This window comes from Panulirus ornatus, chromosome 12 (assembly GCF_036320965.1).
Source record: "Panulirus ornatus isolate Po-2019 chromosome 12, ASM3632096v1, whole genome shotgun sequence".
NCBI lineage: Eukaryota > Metazoa > Arthropoda > Malacostraca > Decapoda > Palinuridae > Panulirus > Panulirus ornatus.
Window position 1 is genome coordinate 53,899,639 of NC_092235.1, and position 24,415 is coordinate 53,924,053.

General features: G+C 39.6%; 1 protein-coding gene across 4 annotated transcripts in view; it reads left to right on the forward strand.

The window, feature by feature from the left end:
* LOC139752063 (poly(ADP-ribose) glycohydrolase-like) overlaps window positions 1-24,415 on the forward strand; it is a 74,733-nt gene that overhangs the window by 30,202 nt on the left and 20,116 nt on the right. For all 4 annotated transcript variants that reach the window (XM_071667902.1, XM_071667900.1, XM_071667903.1 and 1 more), the window contains exons 4-9: window positions 633-812; window positions 6,145-6,366; window positions 6,723-6,878; window positions 7,007-7,156; window positions 12,190-12,293; window positions 13,624-13,703. In XM_071667902.1, the coding sequence (XP_071524003.1) occupies window positions 633-812; window positions 6,145-6,366; window positions 6,723-6,878; window positions 7,007-7,156; window positions 12,190-12,293; window positions 13,624-13,703 (892 nt within the window). The remainder of the gene's footprint in view (window positions 1-632; window positions 813-6,144; window positions 6,367-6,722; window positions 6,879-7,006; window positions 7,157-12,189; window positions 12,294-13,623; window positions 13,704-24,415) is intronic.

The window sequence follows — 24,415 nt, forward strand, 5'->3', positions numbered from 1 at the left end:
TTTTTATTTACTTAATCATTTATTCCATTTCCTCCTTTTTTTGGCATAGCCAGGCTAGAAATGATTGCATGCTCAAGGGTATGTTATGTCGTAGAATGGCCAGTCATGTTCATGAATTAGGATATATATGCCAACTTAGCTGGGCTGTGGGATTGAACTCGTGTTGATGGTGCAAAGTGCTTCTCTTAAGCTATGGTTTATAAATGGATGGTATACTGTATATGATAGTGTTAATGCCTCAGATTTTAAGTAATTCATGCATAGCTGTTCAGCATTGTACAAATTGCTGTTTCAAATAGTTTGAAAACCTATGTTTTTTTAATTGAAATAAGACATTTGCAAATATTCTGGTTTATCCTTTCATTTTTGCTTGCAGATATTGGCACATTATCTGTTTCTTTGGGCTGATGACTATACTTTTGCTGCAAGATTTCTTGGGACTTGAAGTTTAGCTATAAAGTTTAATTCTTTAACTTGTAAATGTGGAACAGTTAATTTCTCCCAGAGTTTTAGAATTTGATAATTTCAGCCACTGAAGTGAAAAGCAAACTTTGTCATGTGTAGTATGATTGTTTCATGTGAAAAATCAAGAAATCATATGGTATATATATTTTTTTCAATTGACTCATCAGGAAAAGGGTCTTCATTCAAATGAGGAAGCTTCTGACCGTCGCAATATTCTAGCAGTTGCAGCTGAAAGGAGGAGGCAGTTGGGAGTTACTTCGACTCCGGAGAAAGTTAAATGCAAAGTTCAAATGTCTCCTGACTTATTTGAAGATGAGGATGTTCATAAGGGAGCGGAAGAGACAGGGGTGAGTACATGGCCATATTGCAATTAACGTTTGTACTTTAGGATTTCTAAAAAAAAAGACTAAACATGTAGTTGAACATAAAGTGATGATAAAGGACATTATTTAGTCCCAGTTTTGATGACATGAAAGGAATCACCTAGAATAAGACTTGTAAATTAAGATAAGCTGAACATAACAGGGATTGGAGGTGGGAAGATGGAGTGAAATAGATTTGAGTGATTGGGGCCTGAACATGCAGGAGGGTGAAAGGCGTGCAAGGAATAGAGTGAATTGGACTGATGTGGTATACCGGGGTTGATGTGCTGTCAATGGATTTAACCAGGGCGTATGAAGCGTCTGGGGTAAACCATGGAAAGTTTTGTGGGGCCTGGATGTGGGAAGGGAGCTGTGGTTTCGGTGCATGATACATGACAGCTAGAGACTGAGTGTGAACGATTGTGGCCTTTGTTGTCTTTTCCTAGCGCTACCTCACGCACATGCGGGGGGAGGGGGTTGTTATTTCATGAATTATGTACATGTGTGTATATGTGTATGTCTGTGTTTGTATATGTATATGTTGAGATGTATAGGTATGTATATGTGCATGTGTGGACATGTATGTATATACATATGTATGTGGGTGGGTTGGGCCATTCTTTCGTCTGTTTCCTTGCGCTACCTCACTGATGTGGGAGACAGCGACAAAGTATAATGAAATAAATAAAAAATAACAGGGATGGAGCCTCACAAGTGTAAAACTCCCTTCCTGTATAGTTCAAATAGGTAATTACAAATGTGTAAATAAATCAGTTTGCTAAAGTCTTCTTCTGCATCTATGTGTGTTTATTTTGATTGAGGAAACATTAGAAAGGGAGAGAGACAAGATGGTTACAGTATGAGTTTAGATGGAGTAAAGTAGAGGAAGTAGTGTGTTTAAGTATCTAGGAGTGAGCATGGCAGGGGATGGAAGTATGGGAGCTGAATTGAACCATAGACTGGATCAGATGGCAAAGGTACTGGGTGCATTGAGGAGTATGTGTGAAGAGAGGTCATCATCTGTGACGGCCAAGTTGGGTGTGTTTGGGGGTTTAGTAGTTCCGATGGTACTGTTGGACAAAAGTGGGCCCATAATCAAAGAGTACTGGAGAGGATGGAAGTATTAAAAATGATATGTTTAAGGAAGAGCTTGTGGAATGTATGATGAAAAAATACTGCTGATGGAGAGTACCTGTTTCAGAAAGAGAGATATACAAAGTGTACATATGTGGGTATGTTTGAAGGAATAGTGGTTCCAATAATGTTGTATGGTTGCGAGGCGTGGACTATGGATAGAGTTGTGCGCAGGAGGATGGATGTGCTGGAAATGAGATGTTTGAGGACAATGTGTGGTGTGAGGTGGTTTGATCGAGTAAGTAACGTAAGGGTAAGAGAGATGTGTGGAAATAAAAAGAGCGTGGTTGAGAGAGCAGAAGAGGGTGTTTTGAAATGGTTTGGTCACATGGAGAGAATGAGTGAGGAAAGATTGACCAAGAGGATATATGTGTCAGAGGTGGAGGGAACGAGGAGAAGAGGGAGACCAAATTGGAGGTGGAAAGATGGAGTGAAAAAGATTTTGTGTGATCGGGGCCTGAACATGCAGGAGGGTGAAAGGAGGGCAAGGAATAGAGTGAATTGGAGCGATGTGGTATACCGGGGTTGACGTGCTGTCAGTGGATTGAATCAGGGCATGTGAAGCGTCTGGGGTAAACCATGGAAAGCTGTGTAGGTATGTATATTTGCATGTGTGGACGTATGTATATACATGTGTATGGGGGTGGGTTGGGCCATTTCTTTCGTCTGTTTCCTTGCGCTACCTCGCAAACGCGGGAGACAGCGACAAAGCAAAAAAAAAAAAAAAAAAATATGTGAATAGTGGGGATGGTCAGTGGGCATTATTGGATTACATTAATTGATAAGCATTTGAAAGAGAGACTTGTTGATGTAGATGTTCTGAGAGGGGCAGCTGGTAGGATGTCTTATCACAGTCTTGTGGAGGTGAGGGTGAAGATTTGTAGAGGTTTTCAAAAATGAAGAAACAGTGTTGGTGAAGAGAGTGCTGAGAGTAAGTGAGCTTGGAAAGAAGACTTGAGAAGAAATTCCAGCAGAGATTGAGTGTAGCATGACAAAAGATGAGAGCGAATTAAGTGAGGAGAATGGGAGGTCTTTAGGGAAGCAGTGATGGCATGTGCAAAAGGTGCATGTGGCATGCAAAAGTTGAGAGGTGAGCAGATTAGAAAGGGTAGTGAGTGGTGGAATGAAGAAGTAAAGTTGCTAATGAAAGAGAAATGAGAGACATTTGGGCAGTACTTACAGGGAAGGAGTGCAAATTATTGGGAGATGAACTAAGAGAAAGCTGCAGGAGTTCAAGAGGAAGATGTAGGGGTTGTGTTGAAATGAGATACAGAGTGAGTGAGAGAAGAAGGAGCAGAATTGAAAGATGTAGGATTGTCAGCGTATGAATGCATTTGGTTATTTGTAGAAGAAAGGAAAATGCTAGTGAAAAGGGAAAGAAGTGAAGGTGACAAGACAGAACCTTAAGGGACACCAGTGTTGATGAAGAAAGGGGGAGGGGCTGATCCATCAACATCCATGGAGATAACTCAGCCAGAGAGGAAGGTAGATATGGGGGAGCAAAGCAAGGAATGGAAGCTAAAAGTGGGGAGTTTAGAGGTGAGGCACTGATGCCACACCCTGTCAAGAGCTTTGGATAAATCAATGACAACTTCATAGGGTTCCCCAGAATCTCTCATGGATGATGACCAGACATTGGTGAGATAGGAAAGATTGTCACCAGTGGATCTTGTCTCACAGAAGCCATAATGGTGCCCAGAGAAAAGACTATGAGATTAAAGATGTCTGAGGATATGGAAGTTGAGGAAGGATTTATAGGTTTTGGAAATGATAGATGTCAGAGCACCATGACAGTAGGAAGGGGGTTTAAGAAAGGTCACCCCTCTTCGGGATGGGATGTACCAACACATGCTTCCAAGAAGAAAAAGTTTTGGTTTTTAAATGGAAACAGAACAGACTGGCAAACACAGGAGCAAGATAAGAGACACTGTCAGTATATGGGGATGGATGACATCAAGACCATAATCCTTGCTTGTGTCCAGAGAGGAAAGAGCTTTTCAGACAGTTTGAAAGATTACAGCTAAGGGCATAGGATTAGGAAGTGTACAGGAGAAACAAGAGCCAAAGAGAGTTGCTTTATCTGTGGAAGAGACAGCTATAGTAACATCAGAATGGAAAAGCGGAGCGACAGAAGTTGATAAGTGCCCTTAGCTACATACCAGAAAGACCTGTCAGTGGATGAATAGGAGAGGTTAGCGTAGTTCCTTCCTTTGAATGAACGATGCTTTGCTTTATGGATAATGTAATGTACTTGGAGTAATTACAGACAGTGATAGATGTTGAACGGGAGTTAGTGGTAGAGTTTTTCCAAGCCTGATATGGCTGATAGCTGAATGGCTTGAGAACAGTAACAGTTGAATCAAGGATTGGGATAAGAGGTTGTCTAGGATGAAGATGGGATGAATGCTTCCATTCCTGCATCATTAACCTTTGCAGTGCTTTTAACAGAGACAAAAGCATCACCACATAAGAGACAGTACTGTACCCAGGGAAATTCAGAAAAACAATTTTGTAAGTTATTCCATGGTTGTTTAATTTGTTTATGGATGGGGTTGTTTGGGAGGTGAATGCAAGAGTTTTGGAAAGAGGGGCAAGTATGAAGTCTGTTGGGGATGAGAGAGCTTGGGAAGTGAGTCAGTTGTTGTTCGCTGATGATACAGCGCTGGTGGCTGATTCATGTGAGAAACTGCAGAAGCTGGTGACTGAGTTTGGTAAAGTGTGTGAAAGAAGAAATTTAAGAGTAAATGTGAATAAGAGCAAGGTTATTAGGTACAGTAGGGTTGAGGGTCAAGTCAATTGGGAGGTGAGTTTGAATGGAGAAAAACTGGAGGAAGTGAAGTGTTTTAGATATCTGGGAGTGGATCTGGCAGCGGATGGAACCATGGAAGCGGAAGTGGATCATAGGGTGAGGGAGGGGGCGAAAATTCTGGGAGCCTTGAAGAATGTGTGGAAGTCGAGAACATTATCTCGGAAAGCAAAAATGGGTATGTTTGAAGGAATAGTGGTTCCAACAATGTTGTATGGTTGCGAGGCGTGGGCTATGGATAGAGTTATGCGCAGGAGGATGGATGTGCTGGAAATGAGATGTTTGAGGACAATGTGTGGTGTGAGGTGGTTTGATCGAGTAAGTAACGTAAGGGTAAGAGAGATGTGTGGAAATAAAAAGAGCGTGGTTGAGAGAGCAGAAGAGGGTGTTTTGAAATGGTTTGGGCACATGGAGAGAATGAGTGAGGAAAGATTGACCAAGAGGATATATGTGTTGGAGGTGGAGGGAACGAGGAGAAGAGGGAGACCAAATTGGAGGTGGAAAGATGGAGTGAAAAAGATTTTGTGTGATCGGGGCCTGAACATGAAGGAGGGTGAAAGGAGGGCAAGGAATAGAGTGAATTGGATCGATGTGGTATACCGGGGTTGACGTGCTGTCAGTGGATTGAATCAAGGCATGTGAAGCATCTGGGGTAAACCATGGAAAGCTGTGTAGGTATGTATATTTGCGTGTGTGGACGTATGTATATACATGTGTATGGGGGTGGGTTGGGCCATTTCTTTCGTCTGTTTCCCTGCGCTACCTTGCAAACGCGGGAGACAAGGGCAAAAAAAAAAAAAAAAAAAGTTATTCCAGTTAGCTTCTTTAAGGTTCTAATATTAATTTTTGGATGTGACTGCTGGAAGGGTAGGTGCTTTTAAAATAGATACAAATTTACTTATTTAAGACAACAACATATATTTTTTTAAGATGTAGGATGTTTATTATTTATTTTTTCCTATTTTTTCATAGGGATGGCTGCAGAAGCTGATACATTGTAGGATATATGCTTTAGTGTCAACTTAGCCTATTGACTCATTTTTTTATATAAGTTTAACCAGTGATTTCTTAAGATTTTTAATTTAGCCCTTTATCTAATGGTCTTTTACATTTTTTGATCTGCAATTAATCCTACTCCCATTTTCTTGAGGAAGATCAGATACTTACGGCTTCTTTGTTTACTTGGTCATATCTTGACCCATGTCCTATGTGTTAAAGTAAAATTTGACTTTCCATTCTAGTATAAGGACTTCTTGACATATTACTTTCCAAAACAGGCTAATGTGTTGAGACCAAAGTGTCCATCTGCACTGCACATCAGATAATTTTTTAATCCATTAGTGATTGTTTTTATGACCAGGTATTTGATTTTGACAGATTACATGGCGTGGGTCTTCCCTATTGTCTTTGGTAACCCTGAATACCAGCAACCCTAATCTTCCTCCTGTAAGTCCAGCTCCAGACCACACAGTGATGGTGAGACTTCCCATCCTTCCAAATGCTGCTCCATCTCCACATCCATCCTCTTACAATGATGTTTGGGACCAGTATCATGTTAAGATGCCCTGTTCACCAAAAAGTCAATACCCAGTGGGGAAAGTAAGTGGTATCAATTTGTTGTGGAGGTAATTATCATGAATTGATTGTTTATCTCATTTTTTTTATATAGAACAAAATACATAAATTTGAAATGTACATATATACTGTCATGAGATTGGGTCTCTGTACATTTATTACAGTAATAGGTTTGGATCACTGTACATTTATTACAGTAATAGGTTTGGGTCTCTGGACCACTTTAGGACTGATCTAAAATACCTTGTTCTGAATCACAATTTATGATAAAGTTGTATGGTTTTGGTCAAGCATGGAAGTGAATTATATATTATTTGTTCATATATATGCTGATTTTGATCTTATAATGGTATTGTATATGGTAAATATTTTTGTCACAGAACAGTGATTCCCTTGTCCCACGTTGGTCAATAATCTGCCAATCACTTAGAAGAGGCATAACGAATGTGGAGGAATTCCAAAGAGCAGTATTGGAGTACAATAGCCGATATGCCACCAGATGGAAGTTCAGAGGCCTGCAGTACCTGTTAGAGCAGGTAATTTGAAAATTTACAGATTAAGACATGCTAGATTTTATAGCAAGTTTGCATTATATATTGTAGGTAGTAGATTGATGTGATTTTCTGTCTTGATTAGAATTTTCAACAACTGTTTCCTTCCTTAGGAATTTGAAGAAGAGGAACGTAATTATTTCTTCAGCAACACATTGCCAGCAATGATACGCCTAGCCCTGAATCTGCCAAACCTTGTCACACAGCCCCCTCCACTCCTCACAAGTCGTGCCACTCACTCCATTACACTGTCTCAATTGCAGGTGTGTATGCTGCTTTGCAGATATTATTGTGTACCTTCAGTTCTTTTAAGTTTGGCTGTGAGTAGTTTTGTTGACTGTATGAATTAGATTGCATTTTCTTGGGAAAAGAAAGAAAGATAGAGATGTCCATGTCATGACTTGAATTGAGTCCTCTTGGGAAAGGAAGAGAGAGAAAGATATTTTTGTGTGTTATCTTTGACTGCATTTCCATGTCATGCTCAAGTGTTACACTGTCGGGCACTAGGGTCACACTGTCATGCTTAACATGGTGCTCTAACAGTTAAGATGATGGGTTAACCAGAACATCAAGATGATGGTCGATAGGTAATTTATATACTCCACACCCACCTACATTTACATTAGAATATTAGTACATCGCATCAACCCTCATTAACAAATCATGGAACTTTGACCTGTGTTCGGAAGAATTTCTCCCATTCTCTTTTTTTTTCCTTACCATCACCATAGAAATTATTGATATTAACGAACCATACTAGCATGCAGATTTAAGGTATACTTCTATGACCACACTTTCTTGTGTGACTCTGCTGCAAGCAATAGGGAGGGCTCAGGTGGTAGTGTATTGGCCTCTCCCAATAGCCCAGCTAATGCAAGGAATATCCCATCCCCCACCCTTGGAGCAGCTCCTCAGGTAGTAGGCTCTTGACAGCAGCCACTCAGGGTGTTAATACTGGTCTGACTGAGGAGTATTATAGTGGTGCTCAAAATCATCTTTCACCCTCCATGTTGGGATTGCTGGTCATACGTTCTCTCATCAAAACTGGACTACTGGGCTAGTCCTGCCATCTTCTTACCAACACCATACATATACTCATGACTCACTTATTTGCTTCACATTAGTTCTCTTGCCATATCCTGTCTCCACAGTCATTTTTCAATGATAGAGTTTAACAAACCTGTGGCCCCTAGTCCCTTTTATTATGTGCTAAGGATCTGGTTCACATCTGACTCTACTGTAATGAGAGGGAGGGCTCAGACAGTTGTAGTACTGGCCCCTCTCATGACCTTTCCCTTTCTGATAGACCTGCCTCATTTTTATTCACTATACCAGTGTTCATGGTCTCTCTAGTTATATCTCCTCTGATGAATATAATCTGTCTGGTACCTCTCCTAATATCATACTTCCCTCTGAGATACAATTGCTTAATTCTCACTAGTCCCATTCTTATATCCAACTATGATCTCTACTCATGATTCCAGTTCAAAGGTGGTGTGTATACTTATTCAAGAGTCAGCACCTCTTTTGATGTTATCTGGCTCAAGGTCTGTCTTCCAGCTACCACACTTTTCCTTTATTTCCCCTTCTGCTCTCTTAATTTTATAAATTTTATATCATTCTTTGACTATCTAAACTCCTTCCATGAGGCTGTAGCATCTTCTAACATGTAAGGGCAAGATCCTCTACCTAGGGGATTTCAACTTTCACCATAGGAGATGGTTGAATTCCTCTCATGAGGATGGTTGAACAATTGAAGCCCCCACATTCTCCATGCTTAATGATTTGGAGCAAATTATCTCCCACCCCACCCATATTCCTGACTGGTGTTTTTCACCCCTAATCCTTCATACTATAGCTACATGATCTTACCCCAACTAGTTCATGTTACCACACTTTCATAAATGTATCTATTTTGATGGCATCTCCCCATCTGGCAGCCCTTTCCAATTGTAAATATTGGCACCTTAACAAAGCTTACTGGAATAACTTAAAATTTTTTTTTTTTAACTTTTGTAAATTTCTTTCTGTCATGTAGTGGTGTTTCTGTCTCCACCAATTGCACAGCAGAGGTTGTTCCTGTGGGAATGGAAGCTCTTATTCCCTCCATCTCCTCGACAACCCTGTCTTCCATTCCAAGGTTCAATTGTTCCTTTTCTGAGGCCACTCAGGCAATTTATCAAGCATATCATACTTGAAAACACACTTTCCTTTGACCTCGATTTAGTGTTTATCACTTGCACCTGTTTGCTTGTCTTTTCTGTTTTTGTTTAAAAAACAGAACATTTCCATCTTGGAAGCATGTATTGGTACATCCCCATCCCTAAGAAGGGTGACAGGTCTGACGCTCTAACTGTCGTCATGTTGCTTTGACGTCTACCATTTCCAAAGTCTTTCAGTCTCTCCTTAACTCCCATATCCTCAGTCTTCCCTCTGATTGAAGTGAGAGCCACTGACATTTTTTTTTATCTTACTAATGTCTGGTCATCATCCCAAAAAATTATGAAAATCCTGTGTAGTTGCCCTTGACATATCCAAAGCTTTTGACAGGGTGTGGCATCAGAGTCTCATATCTAAGATCCCCTATAATGGCTTTCCTCCCTCACTTTTCTTCATCATATATAGCTCCTCTCTGGCTTATGTACCTCATGGCTGTTGATGGATCAGTCTTTCCCCCTTTTTCAGTGAACAACAGTGTCCTTAAAGGCTCTTCCTGTCTCTTACAATTTTTCACCTTTTTATCGGTGATTAGCTTTTTTCTATAGATAATCAAATGCACTCATATATCATATGGTGACAACTCAACACTGCATTCCTTCACATCTTTTAATTTTGCTCCTTCTCTCTCTCGATATGCATCTCATCTTGACACATTTTCCTCAGTAAACTCAGATTTGAACAGGATATCTCAGTAGGGTAGGCAAAACTTGGTTATGTTTAATGCCTCTAAGAATCATTTTCTGCCCATCTCTATTGAAAATTCCTCACAAGTTTCCACCTCTGTTATTACTGTAACATCCAATATATCTTGGAAACCGCACTTCACTGAAATAAACAGGTCTGCCTCCAAGAAATTGGGAGTCCTATTCAGTTGTCAAAATTTCTTATATTCTGAATCATCACTCCATTTATACAAAGGATTGATCCATCCTTGTATGGAGTGCTGCTTTCACATCTGGAATGTTTCTAGGCCTGCACCCTTACTTGACAGAGTTAAGTCGAAAGCAATCCAACTTATAAACTCTCCCAGGTCATCTTCAGAACTTGACCTGTTTGTCTTATGCTGCAATGTTGGTTTGCTTTCCCTCTTCCGTAGGTATTACTCGGGTTTTTGTTCCTGAGAGTTGGCTGCTTGTGTCCCCCCAGCACTAGCAAGTCTATGCAGTACTCGGCAAGCTGTTGCATCTCTTGATTACCGTGTGGTCATTGGCAACTCAAGGGTGGGTTGTTTTGTTAACTGTTTCTATCCCTACTCCTTGAAGTTTTGGAACTCTCTACCCTCTTATGTCTTTCCCAATAATTATGACCTGGCACATTTTAAAAGACTTTTCTTTTCCTCCAAAATTTATAAATATTTTCCCTTGTCCTTTTTCCCTTTCATCAAACCCTCTCTATTTCAGTTAAGGCCCTGCCTTGATATGGACTTTTCCCCTAACTGGAGCTTTTAATGTGAAAAAAAAGAAGAAATGTGTACAACCTTTCACATGACAGCTTATGTCTATTGTTCAGAGGTACCCATTTGGCACCTATGAAATGATATGCCAAGTATGATTAACACACTTGCCCACGCAAAACAGCAATACACATGAAATACATTCATTATCTGGGCATGATCTGAAATATCTCATATCCCCCATCAGTTCTTTTATTTAAATAAGACTTCATTTGTGTCATTTTGTTGTCTTTCCTAGCGATACATATATAGAATTTTCATTTAATGTAGAATGAAGAAACATTGCCTTACTTTTTTTGTGAATGATTCTTTATCATAGCATGTGTATGAGAAGAGGGCCAGGTGAAGAGTATTCCCTCAAAGGCCCAGTCGTCTGTTCTTAACGCTACCTCGCTAATGCAGGAAATGGCGAATAGTTTGAAAGAAAAGAAAGTGTATTTTAAAAGTTTAAGAGGGAGTGATAGTGGTGTAGTAGTTAGTGTTACATGCCATGTTTCATTTACATGCCACCCACAGTTGTGCCCATAGGTTCAAATCCTTGTTGTGGCATTCACTTCACAGTCAACCCAGCTGTTTGTTTTCCTTTTTGGGGTTGGTTGATAAACTGAGTACTTGGTTTAGGGTAGGATGCATATTTACATATAGCACCCCTCTTTTGGTTTCCCTCCATTACTTTGCTTTGTCAGATCTAGTTACCTCTCCAACCAGTCTGTTTCTGTGGTTTTGATAGATCAGCTGTTTCTGTCCTTATACCTCGAAGCTATGGAACTCACAGCCTTCTCATGTCTTTCCCAATAACTATGACATGGCACATTTTAAAAGACAGGTTTTTCACTTCTTCCAAAATTCTTTGAATCTTTCCCTTGTCTCTTTTTTCCCTTTCATAATCCTGTGTATATCTGAATTAAGGCCCAGCATTGATGTTGACTTTTGTCCATGACTGAAGCCTCTAACGTAAAAAGATAAAGATAATGAGGTGGCCTTGATTAGGGCATTCAGTTCCCATGCTGTTTCAGCTCAGAAAAAAGGATATTAATACTCCATTAACAAGCTTCTCATTAGATATTATGATGTATATGATGATGCAGTGCTCAATTTTGTAATATACTGTGTTGCAGAAAATTTTACAGTACCTCTCTTATGTATTGATATAGAAGCACTGTAAATAGCTGATGGATGGATGCTGCTATGGAATGAAAAGTTGGTGTAAAGTTGAACTTGCCTGCATTTTTTTCCTCAGTAACCTTTGATTAGGGCATTCAGTTTCCCATGCTGTTTCAGCTAAGATAAGAAAAAAGTATATTAATACTCCATTAACAAGCTTCTCACTCATTAGGTATTATGATGTATATGATGATGCAGTACTCAATTTTGTAATATACTGTGATGCAGAAAATGTTACAATACCACTCTTATGAATTGACATAGAAGCGCTGTAAATAGCTGATGGATGGATGTTGCTGTGGAATGAAAAGTTGATGTAAAGTTAAACTTGCCTGTATTTTTTTCTTCAGTAACTTTTTCATAGTAAGTTGCATTTCTGCTTAGAAGTCCCTATAGAATCATTGTTTGTTTTCTTCTTGTATCAAAATTTTTCTGATCTAAACTCTGATTATTTTTCAGATTGCATCTCTTTTAGCTAATGCTTTCTTCTGTACATTTCCAAGAAGAAATGCTAAGGGAAGTGATACTGAGTATGCCAATTATCCAGACATAAACTTCAACAGGTGGGTAATAGTGAACATATGTAATCTTTCACAATCTTTTTTTATGAAGGAACTTTTTTTATGCTATTCCTAAATTTTCTTTTATTCTTTGTATAATGGAAATTTTTTCATGCAAGGTAAACTTGTGCTCTCAGAATGATCATCCAGACATTTTGTGTACCATCAATATCCATGCCTTTCATTGTCAGAGATCTAACAACAGTTGGTAAAGTAGGTGTTGAAGAATTGCATACCCTGGTTTGGTTTTCACATATTCAAAATAGTAACTTATTGCTGTAACTGAAAACTAGGAACATTGGAAAAGAATCAAGGATGTTATAACTGTATATTAACTATGAAGCTGAAGTGCAGGAGTTTAAAAAGATAAAGAATATTGCATGTAAGGAAAAGTAAGAGTATGGCATTTAAAGGATGGTTCATATTGTCCTCAAACATATCATTTCCAACACATCCACCCTCCTCCGCACATTCCTGTCTATAGTCCACGCCTTGCAACCATATAACATTGTTGGAACCACTCTTCCTTTAAACATACCTATTTTTGCTTTTCGAGATAATGTTCTCACCTTCCTCATTCTTCATCACTCCCAGAACTTCGCCCCCTCCCCTACCCTGTGACTCACTTCCGCTTCCATGGTTCCATCCGCTGCCAAATCCATTCCCAGATATCTAAAACACTTCACTTCCTCCAGTTTTTCTCCATTCAAACTTACCTTGGTATTGACTTGTCCCTCAACCTACTGTACCTAATAACCTTGCTCTTATTCATATTTACTCTCAGCATTCTTCTTTCACATACTTTACCAAACTCAATCACCAACTCTACCAGTTTCTCACCCTAATCGGCCACCAGCGCTGTATCATCAGCAAACAACAGCTGACTTACTTCCCAAGCCCTCTCTTCCACAACAGACTGCATACTTGCCCCTCTCTGCAAAACTCACATTCACCTCCCTAAGAACTCCATCGATAAACAAATTAAACAATGAATATGTATATATGTATAATTATGTATATGTATATATATGTGTTTGTGAGTGGATGTATCTTTGTGTGTTTCCTGATGCTACCTCACTAACACGGAAAACGGTGATCAAGTATGAAAAAAGATTAAGATGTTTAAGACCATATCCTTGGATTGCATGTGGGTGTAATAAAAGAAGGTTTTTAAAACAAGAGAGTTGATTGACATTTTTTCACTTTGATATGTGAATCCTTTCTCACAGTGATACAGTACCTTATGTTCGAGGTCGGTATATTTGCTCTTTATAATAACTGTATTAATCATACAGGAGTTCAACTGAAAGTTTCTCTTTACTTCCACTTTTAGATTGTTCTTTCACAAAGAAAAGCGAGCTTTGGAGAAGATGAAGTGTCTACTTAGCTATTTCCGCAGAGTAACAGCAAGAGGTCAGTATATTGGCTTTTTTTTTTATTTGAAAGAAATACAAAATGAAGATCCTCCCCCTCCTTTACACTTCCCTTTCATTTCTTGCTATCATGTACCCATTTGGGCAGAAGAGTTGAAAGTGTATCTCTTGGTAAGCTTATTTTCCATGACTCCAATAATAGTATGAGGTGCACTTTCCCTTATACAATTCTTGAATTTTAGTGCTTTACCATTCACTATTAACCCATTAGAATGTGAATACATAACTTTCTGTCTGACTTTAACATCTTCCAAACAGTGTGGCAGGTTCAACCTCTTGCTATGTGTGTTTTCTCAATTTTTTGTTTTCTGACTACTCTTCTTTTTCTCTCTAATAGATCTACCACACTTGACAAATATTCCATTGAATTCCACCATGCTTTTCTGAGTACTTCCTGGTGAGATGACTCCAAGTCAAACATAACCATAACTGATCGCCCACTGATGTTTTGGTTATACATCCTATTCTTCTCCTTTCCTTTATCACAGTAATTGCTTCTGGCAGTACCATAGCTTCCAGCATTCTTTTGATATATATTTCTGACTTCCCTTTCTTCCTCCAATCTATCAGCCCCCTGCTTTACTAATCTTTCTTTTTTTAGGGTGGCCTAGTTTTGGTGCCACCCACTTTTCATGTAGATCTCTCATTGGTGTGGTGTCATTCTCTGTCTCCAACTTTCTCTGTAATCTCTCTTTTGGCTAACAAGCACTGGTCTTGTATTCTTTTTATTTTTCTAAACCTTCCATCTGCTAGGTTCATCTCTGATAGCATATTACTTTTTCATTCACTTTGTTCATTTTCTTGTGCACTTCTGTTTGTGTCTTCCCAGGTCTGTGTTCCTCCCCTTCACTCTTTACACTTTGCTGATCTGTGTAGGGAGACTATTGAGCATCTTGTGATATGTTGGATCATTGTTTATTATGTTGGAGAGGTAGGCAGTATCCAGAATGCAGATGAGATAATGTAAGTTGTGCACATGTGAGGACATTAAATGGGTGTATCCTTGGTGGGCTAGAGTTTGATTGTATCTTGGAGGCAGTTGTTTAGTGCTTTAATGCCTGTCAGAGTATTGTAATGTGAATATTTTTGTCTGTGGTGATTGCAGGAGTTAGGGGATCTGTGAATACAGGTTGCTAAGTGTGATGCAGGGATGACTTTATTTCTTCATGGGGGTTGTAATTGATTATGTAGCAGTCAGGGTGGGAGGGGGCTACAGCTGTTGTAAACTACTGGGTGTTAGATATATTGAAATGGGACTCTTGGAAATTTTTTTGTTTTATGCAGATAAGGAGTGTTGTTGGCTGTTCAGCTACAGTATATGTGCATATACAGTATTTTTGATATGTATCATACCTTATGTATGTGTGAAGATATGTGTACACATTACTGTTGTGTACTAAAATGAATACTAATTTCTTTGTATGTGTACATTCCCTATACGTCAGCTAGGAGATGCCACATCACCACTGTGCCCAGATATCATAGATCTGGGTGAGATGCTTTACGTCTGCTGGGTCTCTGAAATCCAGGTGGATACTCCCTTGGATAAAATGGTGTTTTACCCCTCCTTTGTGAGCAAATACTCTATCTGATGCTCATGGAACTCTGCCTCTGGTACAGGAATTGGTTTTGATACTTCAGAACATGGGTGGATGGACAGAGTTCAGATTGTGTAGGGAAGATTATTATATTAAGCATTATACTTTAAAGTTTCATCTCTTCTTGTGTAATATAAACACTGTAAATAGATTGATGGATGAGCAGGTAGAAATTAGATTTAAAAGTTCAGTTAGATCCTTGGTTTGAGGTTGGGAAAGGCACCATCATTCAGAGCATGGTACCATAGTGTTTTTTAATCATAGTTCATAGAATGCAGGAGACAGAATTCAGATGAGCAGAACATGCAAGAAATTTGCTTTCAGAGTTACTGTCATTAAAAGCTCAACAACGGTTTCAGTAAGCTGTGGCATGTAAATAAAAAACCTTTTTCACCTCCCTTCACATTTTCAAAGGCAGTGTCATACTTACGTTTTATAACTTTCTCATCTGTCCTTTGGCTTTGATTACCATCTGCAGACATCTGGGCATGGAATTGGCAAGGTTCCTGAAGTATTCTAGATTGATGTTTTTGGTCCATATGGTTTTGATATTTTGAATGTGGCGAGGCACTGATGAGGTGTTACAGGAAGCAGCTGCTTGATAGAGCATTCTGAATACCCAGTGCACCTAGAAATCTCACATGTACCCACAATTTCTAGCTTCCAGGCAAGAATTCGGGCTTTCTCCTCCTTTGTAAGGTGAGAGCAGAGATGGAAGAAAAATGTCTAGAAGCAAATTTCCCAAAGTGAATTGGAAGCTTATAAGAGTAAAGAAAGAATGTCCTTTCCTCAAGATATCCTGAGACACGCTGAGGTGGGTGGCTAGTTCTCACACCGTTGAAAATACCAGTCTCAACAACCAGATGTACTACAATTTCACCCTGAGAGTGACATATGCTTTACCCGCAATAAACCTTAGCTATGTCTTGTGGACACTAATCTAACCACCTTTGTGTTGGCCTGGTGGAGCGCTGATTACACATCTAACGGCTCAAGTTAAGAGGGGAGAACAAGAAGTCTTGTTTCTTTGTTTCTCTTGAACTTGGGATAACACTTTAGTATAACATTGTACTCAGGCATAACATTGATGGTGAAGAACAGGTATATGTTTGAATGTTACTTTACACACTAAACATAAATGGGAGGAGGGGGTGTGGATGGCATGTCTTAGGCGAGTATTGGTAACTGAAGAAAAGAGGGAAGGATATGGAAGTCTTTTTTGTTGGTATCATTTGTTACTTGTGTTTTTTACACAAGTACAACATTCATGGTGATTATCATTGATATATGTGGAAATGTACCTTGCAGCTTTTAAATGATGCTGTAAAAGCCAAATGTGCTAGGTCCATATTATCATGTTGCCAAAGTCCTCCATCACCCAAGGATTACACAGTGAGAAAATATAGTATAGTTTCTATTTAATCTTTTCCACAAGAATGGTAGGACATGGATGGAGGGAAGCCATGTTGACTTCCTTCCTCTTTACTGTTAAAATCACTCTCTGAATTTCATATTTCTTTGCATTTCACCAGTTATTCCTTTTCACTGTCTTCACCATATGATGAGTGTGATTAGAGTTCCTTCTCATCCAACAGTCTTTGTATTTTATGAGGGATCAATTTAGGCATGATGCAAGAAGTTGAAGGGAAACTCAGGAGAGCTGAGTTTTTTCTTGCCTTAGCCATGTACAGGTATATATCTCTATAGGCTACTAATGATGCATTAATTCAGGTGGATATGTATATATAGACAAAAGTGAAAAAAGTTTATTCAATTCTGCAGATAATGATGGCTGCAATTTCAGGGTTAACGGTCAAGTCTACAAATAATTGTGGAGCTCAAATTAATCAATGCTACATTTTTTTCCTGAAATGGCCATGATTAGGGCACGCTTTTGCATGTGCCATGTTAGCAAATGAAAAAAAAAGGTATATTGGCCTTTAGGACTAAACTCTGACTTTCAGGCTCAGACTACATTGTTATTTATTTATTTATTTTGCTTTGTCGCTGTCTTTCGCGTTTGCAAGGTAGCGCAAGGAAACAGACGAAAGAAATGGCACAACCCACCCCCATACACAATGTACACACACACACGCCCACACATGCAAATATACATAACTATACATCTCAATGTACACATATATATACACACACAGACACATACATATATACCCATGTACACAATTCACACTGTCTGCCCCTATTCATTCCCATCGCCACCTCGCCACACATGGAATACCATCCCCCTCCCCCTCATGTGTGCGAGGTAGCACTAGGAAAAGACAACAAAGGCCCCATTTGTTCACACTCAGTCTCCAGCTGTCACACAATAATGCTCGAAACCACAGCTCCCTTTCCACATCCAGGCCCCACACAACTTTCCATGGTTTACCCCAGACGTTTCACATGCCCTGATTCAATCCACTAACAGCACGTCAACCCCAGTATACCACATCGATCCAATTCACTCTATTCCTTGCCCGCCTTTCACCCTCCTGCATGTTCAGGCCCCGATCACACAAAATCTTTTTCACTCCATCTTTCCACCTCCAATTTGGTCTCCCACTTCTCCTCGTTCCCTCCACCTCCAACACATATATCCTCTTGGTCAATCTTTCCTCACTCATTCTCTCCATGTGCCCAAACCATTTCAAAACACCCTCTTCTGCTCTCTCAACCACGCTCTTTTTATTTCCACACATCTCTCTTACCCTTACATTACTTACTCGATCAAACCACCTCACACCACACATTGTCCTCCAACATCTCATTTCCAGCACATCCATCCTCCTGCGCACAACTCTATCCATAGCCCATGCCTCGCAACCATACAACATTATTGGAACCACTATTCCTTCAAACATACCCATTTTTGCTTTCCGAGATAATGTTCTCGACTTCCACACATTCTTCAAGGCTCCCAGGATTTTCGCCCCCTCCCCCACCCTATGATCCACTTCCGCTTCCATGGTTCCATCCGCTGCCAGATCCACTCCCAGATATCTAAAACACTTTACTTCCTCCAGTTTTTCTCCATTCAAACTTACCTCCCAGTTGACATGACCCTCAACCCTACTGTACCTAATAACCTTGCTCTTATTCACATTTACTCTTAAATTTCTTCTTTCACACACTTTACCAAACTCAGTCACCAGCTTCTGCAGTTTCTCACATGAATCAGCCACCAGCGCTGTATCATCAGCGAACAACAACTGACTCACTTCCCAAGCTCTCTCATCCCCAACAGACTTCATACTTGCCCCTCTTTCCAAAACTCTTGCATTCACCTCCCTAACAACCCCATCCATAAACAAATTAAACAACCATGGAGACATCACACACCCCTGCTGCAAACCTACATTCACTGAGAACCAATCACTTTGCTCTCTTCCTACACGTACACATGCCTTACATCCTCGATAAAAACTTTTCACTGCTTCTAACAACTTACCTCCCACACCATATATTCTTAATACCTTCCACAGAGCATCTCTATCAACTCTATCATATGCCTTCTCCAGATCCATAAATGCTACATACAAATCCATTTGCTTTTCTAAGTATTTCTCACATACATTCTTCAAAGCAAACACCTGATCCACACATCCTCTACCACTTCTGAAACCACACTGCTCTTCCCCAATCTGATGCTCTGTACATGCCTTCACCCTCTCAATCAATACCCTCCCATATAATCTACCAGGAATACTCAACAAACTTATACCTCTGTAATTTGAGCACTCACTCTTATCCCCTTTGCCTTTGTATAATGGCACTATGCACGCATTCCGCCAATCCTCAGGCACCTCACCATGAGTCATACATACATTAAATAACCTTACCAATCAGTCAACAATACAGTCACCCCCTTTTTTAATAAATTCCACTGCAATACCATCCAAACCTGCTGCCTTGCCGGCTTTCATCTTCCACAAAGCTTTTACTACCTCTTCTCTGTTTACCAAATCATTTTCCCTAACCCTCTCACTTTGCACACCACCTCGACCAAAACACCCTATATCTGCCACTCTATCATCAAACACATTCAACAAACCTTCAAAATACTCACTCCATCTCCTTCTCACATCACCACTACTTGTTATCACCCCCCCATTTGCGCCCTTCACTGAAGTTCCCATTTGCTCCCTTGTCTTACGCACTTTATTTACCTCCTTCCAGAACATCTTTTTATTCTCCCTAAAATTTAATGATACTCTCTCACCCCAACTGTCATTTGCCCTCTTTTTCACCTCTTGCACCTTTCTCTTGACCTCCTGTCTCTTTCTGTTATACATCTCCCACTCAATTGCATTTTTTCCCTGCAAAAATCGTCCAAATGCCTCTCTATTCTCTTTCACTAATAATCTTACTTCTTCATCCCACCACTCACTACCCTTTCTAATCAACCCACGCATTCCTCGCGTGTCGTAGAAGGCGACTAGAGGGGACGGGAGCGGGGGGCCAGAAATCCTCCCCTCCTTGTATTTTTAACTTTCTAAAATGGGAAACAGAAGAAGGAGTCACGCGGGGAGTGCTCATCCTCCTCAAAGGCTCAGACTGGGGTGTCTAAATGTGTGTGGATGTAACCAAGATGTGAAAAAAGGAGAGATAGGTAGTATGTTTGAGGAAAGGAACCTGGATGTTTTGGCTCTGAGTGAAACGAAGCTCAAGGGTAAAGGGGAAGAGTGGTTTGGGAATGTCTTGGGAGTAAAGTCAGGGGTTAGGGAGAGGACAAGAGCAAGGGAAGGAGTAGCAGTACTCCTGAAACAGGAGTTGTGGGAGTGTGTGATAGAATGTAAGAAAGTAAATTCTCGATTAATATGGGTAAAACTGAAAGTTGATGGAGAGAGATGGGTGATTATTGGTGCATATGCACCTGGGCATGAGAAGAAAGATCATGAGAGGCAAGTGTTTTGGGAGCAGCTGAATGAGTGTGTTAGTGGTTTTGATGCACGAGACCGGGTTATAGTGATGGGTGATTTGAATGCAAAGGTGAGTAATGTGGCAGTTGAGGGAATAATTGGTATACATGGGGTGTTCAATGTTGTAAATGGAAATGGTGAAGAGCTTGTAGATTTATGTGCTGAAAAAGGACTGGTGATTGGGAATACCTGGTTTATAAAGCGAGATATACATAAGTATACGTATGTAAGTAGGAGAGATGGCCAGAGAGCTTTATTGGATTACGTGTTAATTGTAAGGCGCGCGAAAGAGAGACTTTTGGATGTTAATGTGCTGAGAGGTGCAACTGGAGGGATGTCTGATCATTATCTTGTGGAGGCTAAGGTGAAGATTTGTATGGGTTTTCAGAAAAGAAGAGTGAATGTTGGGGTGAAGAGGGTGGTGAGAGTAAGTGAGCTTGGGAAGGAGACTTGTGTGAGGAAGTACCAGGAGAGACTAAGTACAGAATGGAAAAAGGTGAGAACAATGGAAGTAAGGGGAGTGGGGGAGGAATGGGATGTATTTAGGAAATCAGTGATGGATTGCGCAAAAGATGCTTGTGGCATGAGAAGAGTGGGAGGTGGGTTGATTATAAAGGGTAGTGAGACTACATTGTACTTTATGTTATATTACACAGGTCATCAAAGATTTTGTCCTATGGATAAAATATCTGTTTCTTATGAATTTTTGCATAGTGAATCCAGATATGTTTTCATAATCTCTATCACCCATAGTTTTTTTTCTTTTGTTCCAGCATACTTGCATATCATTACTTACAGTATATATGTACCAGTGCTCTACGAAGCATTTGAAATGGAAAGTTGAACAAACACAGCTATTTTCATTGTTTGTGAAGTACAGTAGATTCTTTTTGAAAGCACAGGCTTTGATGAATAAGTCACCAGGGGCCTGCAGAAACACGACTGGAAATGTTGGGACATTCAAACAGTGCCCACTCCCGAGTAGCAGTTCTCTTGTCGGTTGCAGGCTAGAACTCAATGTGTAAACAGTGTCTTTTCCACTCTGTTGACATATTGTGCTTTTGTGTATTCAAGTGTTGTGCTGATACCCCATCCACCATTATAATTCAGAGAAACTGTGTAAATAGTCTGAATTCTTTCCACTACATCTGTGGTGAATTGACATTCACATCGCAAAAACGTTCTTTCACACTCGTTTAAAAAATGCCATGAGCATTACTTTGGTTGTAAAGTGAGTGACCAGGATAAAAGTTGGGTTTTTCATATTTGTTGTGTCACATGTGGTAGGCTTCTTACAGCGTGGGCAGAAGGTTCAAGCCATATGCCTTTTGCCATTCTTATGGTTTGAAGAGAACCCAAAGATCATGCCTCTGATTGCTACTTCTGCTTGACAAATATGAATGGGTTTCAGGTTAAAGGGCTGGAATCTTCACCAGAATGAAACTAAAGTTTTTTATCGTGATTGCCATGTCATTTTCAAAGGATTTTTCTCCCTTAGTGATTTGCAATGATATTTGTTCTGTTATGGAGGCACTTAACTATAAATATAACACAGATGAGTGGCGCTTGTTTCTTGACTAATCAAAATTAAGCCTGAGAGCAGTTCTACTCCACAACAGAAATAAGTTCCCCTCCATCCTTCTTGCTCATGCAGCTAACTTAAGGGTTCTTTTGAAAAAATATTAAGTGGAATGTATGTGGTGACCTAAAGGTTGTGGCACTTTTATTTGGAATGCAACTTGGTTACACAGAGTTCTGTTGTTTCCTCTCTGAGTGGGACAGCCGGAACAAGAAAAATATCATGTAAAGCAAGTGTGGCCAAAATGAACCTCAATGACTCCATTAAAGAAGATTGTCATCAGTCCTCCTCTTGATGATCCTGAGAAATTTTGATCTGCCTCCTTTGCACATTAAGATCCAGTTGATGAAGAACTTCGTCAAAGATAGGGATGAAACTGGCCATGGATTCACATAATTGAGGAATAAATTCCCCTAGATGCAAAAATCAAGGAGGGTATTTTTGTAGGATCACAGATCAGGGAACTGCTTCAAGATGAAAAGTTTGATGGAGAGCTAAATGAAGATGAAAAAACTGCATGGTTGTCATTTAAGAGTTTGCAAAGATCAGAAAACTACTGTTATGTTGTAAAGGGTCTGTTGACTTCATATAAAGCTCTGGGGTGCATTATGACTCTAGATATTAACTTTTTTGGACTTTTTCATGGAAAATCTTGGGGCAGTCACTGATGAGCATGGTGAAAGGTTTCACCAGGACATTTTGGACATGGAAAAGGGGAACCCATCTCTGTTGGCAGATTGTTGCTGGACACTAAGGAGGGATGTTACTGAGGTCAAATATAGCCAAAAATCAGACAGTCTAAATTTTAGAGGTAAGTTTTTAATTGTAATACCTGCCTTATTTATGAGTGAGTAATATACACATTGTAAAATTCATTTGCTCTGGCACTTAAAAACCATGCCTGATAGGAAAATTCTGAAAATAGTTTCAAATTCTGCATAAGAGGTACTATAAGGTGTGCCTATTTTAATTCATGGGACAAAAAGAGTTAAAATTTTGTTGACCAACCAGTGATTGCTCTTAGACATGAATTAAATGAAATTGAAAATTTATGAATTTGAAAATAACAAATTTGAGATATGTACTTATCATTCAGTAAGTATTGTGGTACTAAACACAAAGAAGCATGCAAAATATAGGTGTGTTGCTACAGATGAGGAGAACTGGGGCAGGCAGAAGTTCCATAGAAAGATACTGAATAATCTTGAAAAATGTGGTAGGTCTAAATGAAAGTGTGGGTAAAGATAACTTAAGGAAATTTTGCTATCTCTTTTTGTACAGGTACACCACCAAATTTCCGGCAACTGATGCTTTAGCACCTCCTTTAGTCTGGACAAAATTATGTGAGGGAACTTGAAATTACTGCAGGCACCAGACTAGTTTACTGGGCGGCCGCAGATGGCGTTGTGTGTAGGGCGCACTTATTTACATTCTTTACACTCCACATGTTGGTGGTAATAACAAAATTCTGTGAGATTCTTAGCTAATTTTGCTTAAATTTAACCCTAGCTATGGCTTCTAAGACATACGAGAGTGTCAATCTTTATGTGTCAAATGTAAATACCAGTCCATGTCGATCCAAGATAAAGTAGAACTGTTGGAAAAGATAGACCATGGTGTTTCGGTGTGTAAGCTGTGTGACATCTACAGTATTGGTTCATCAACTGTTTATGATATATAGAAGCAAATGGAGAAAATATTGAAATTCTATGTAGACAGCAATTCCAAGAAGCAAATGAGGATTAGAAAAACTATGAAAGACGGTAAGAGTAGTGAGCACGATCGAGTTATGATGGAATGGTTTCGACAGTGTCGGAGTGATGGAGTACAAGTGCCTGTATTTCATTAATTTTTTCAATTTACCTTTGATATTTGTTTAATTTAAATTTCTAGAAATCCATGGTATCCTTTAAACACATGGGAGATGTATAATTTGTGGCTTAGAGGTGTGTTGATGAATTATTGTTACGTGACCTCAGTTAGTCCAGCAAAATGGCTAATCTGGCAAGGCTTTGGAACCAAGAGTGCCAGAAAATTGGTGGTTTATATGAAATCCAGATTTGATAATGCAGAAGTAGCATGCAATGTAATGGAAAATTAAAAGATAAGGGGAATTTTCTTGAAATGGGAAAGATGGTGTATAGCAGATTATGCTTTTATCAAAGGGTGGTAAGTCACATATGGAGGATAAGTGGCTTGACCTTATAAGAATGTTAGATGCCCAGTTTGACTACCTGGATGAATATGATTTAGGAGGTTGAGGTTGAAGGAGATGGTGTAAGTGTGCTGAGACAAGGTTGAACTTTGTAAGAATACTTAGTGGTGCTAAAGTCAATATCTTTCGGAGTATTTCATATAGAATTTCTTTGTTTAGGACAAGAGTTATATCAGATGAAAATGTTAGAGGAATAAGATATCAGTTCTGTGTGGGAAGGAGGTGTGAATAAAGATGTTAGTTTCACTGGGAATAATTTGATGTTCTAAGTGAAAGACTGATGTGCTGATTTTATTGCAGAAGCCTGTGTTACTAAAGCAAACATTACATAAACTGAGAATTTGTAGGGGTTAACCTGTGTACATTTGATCCACCCAC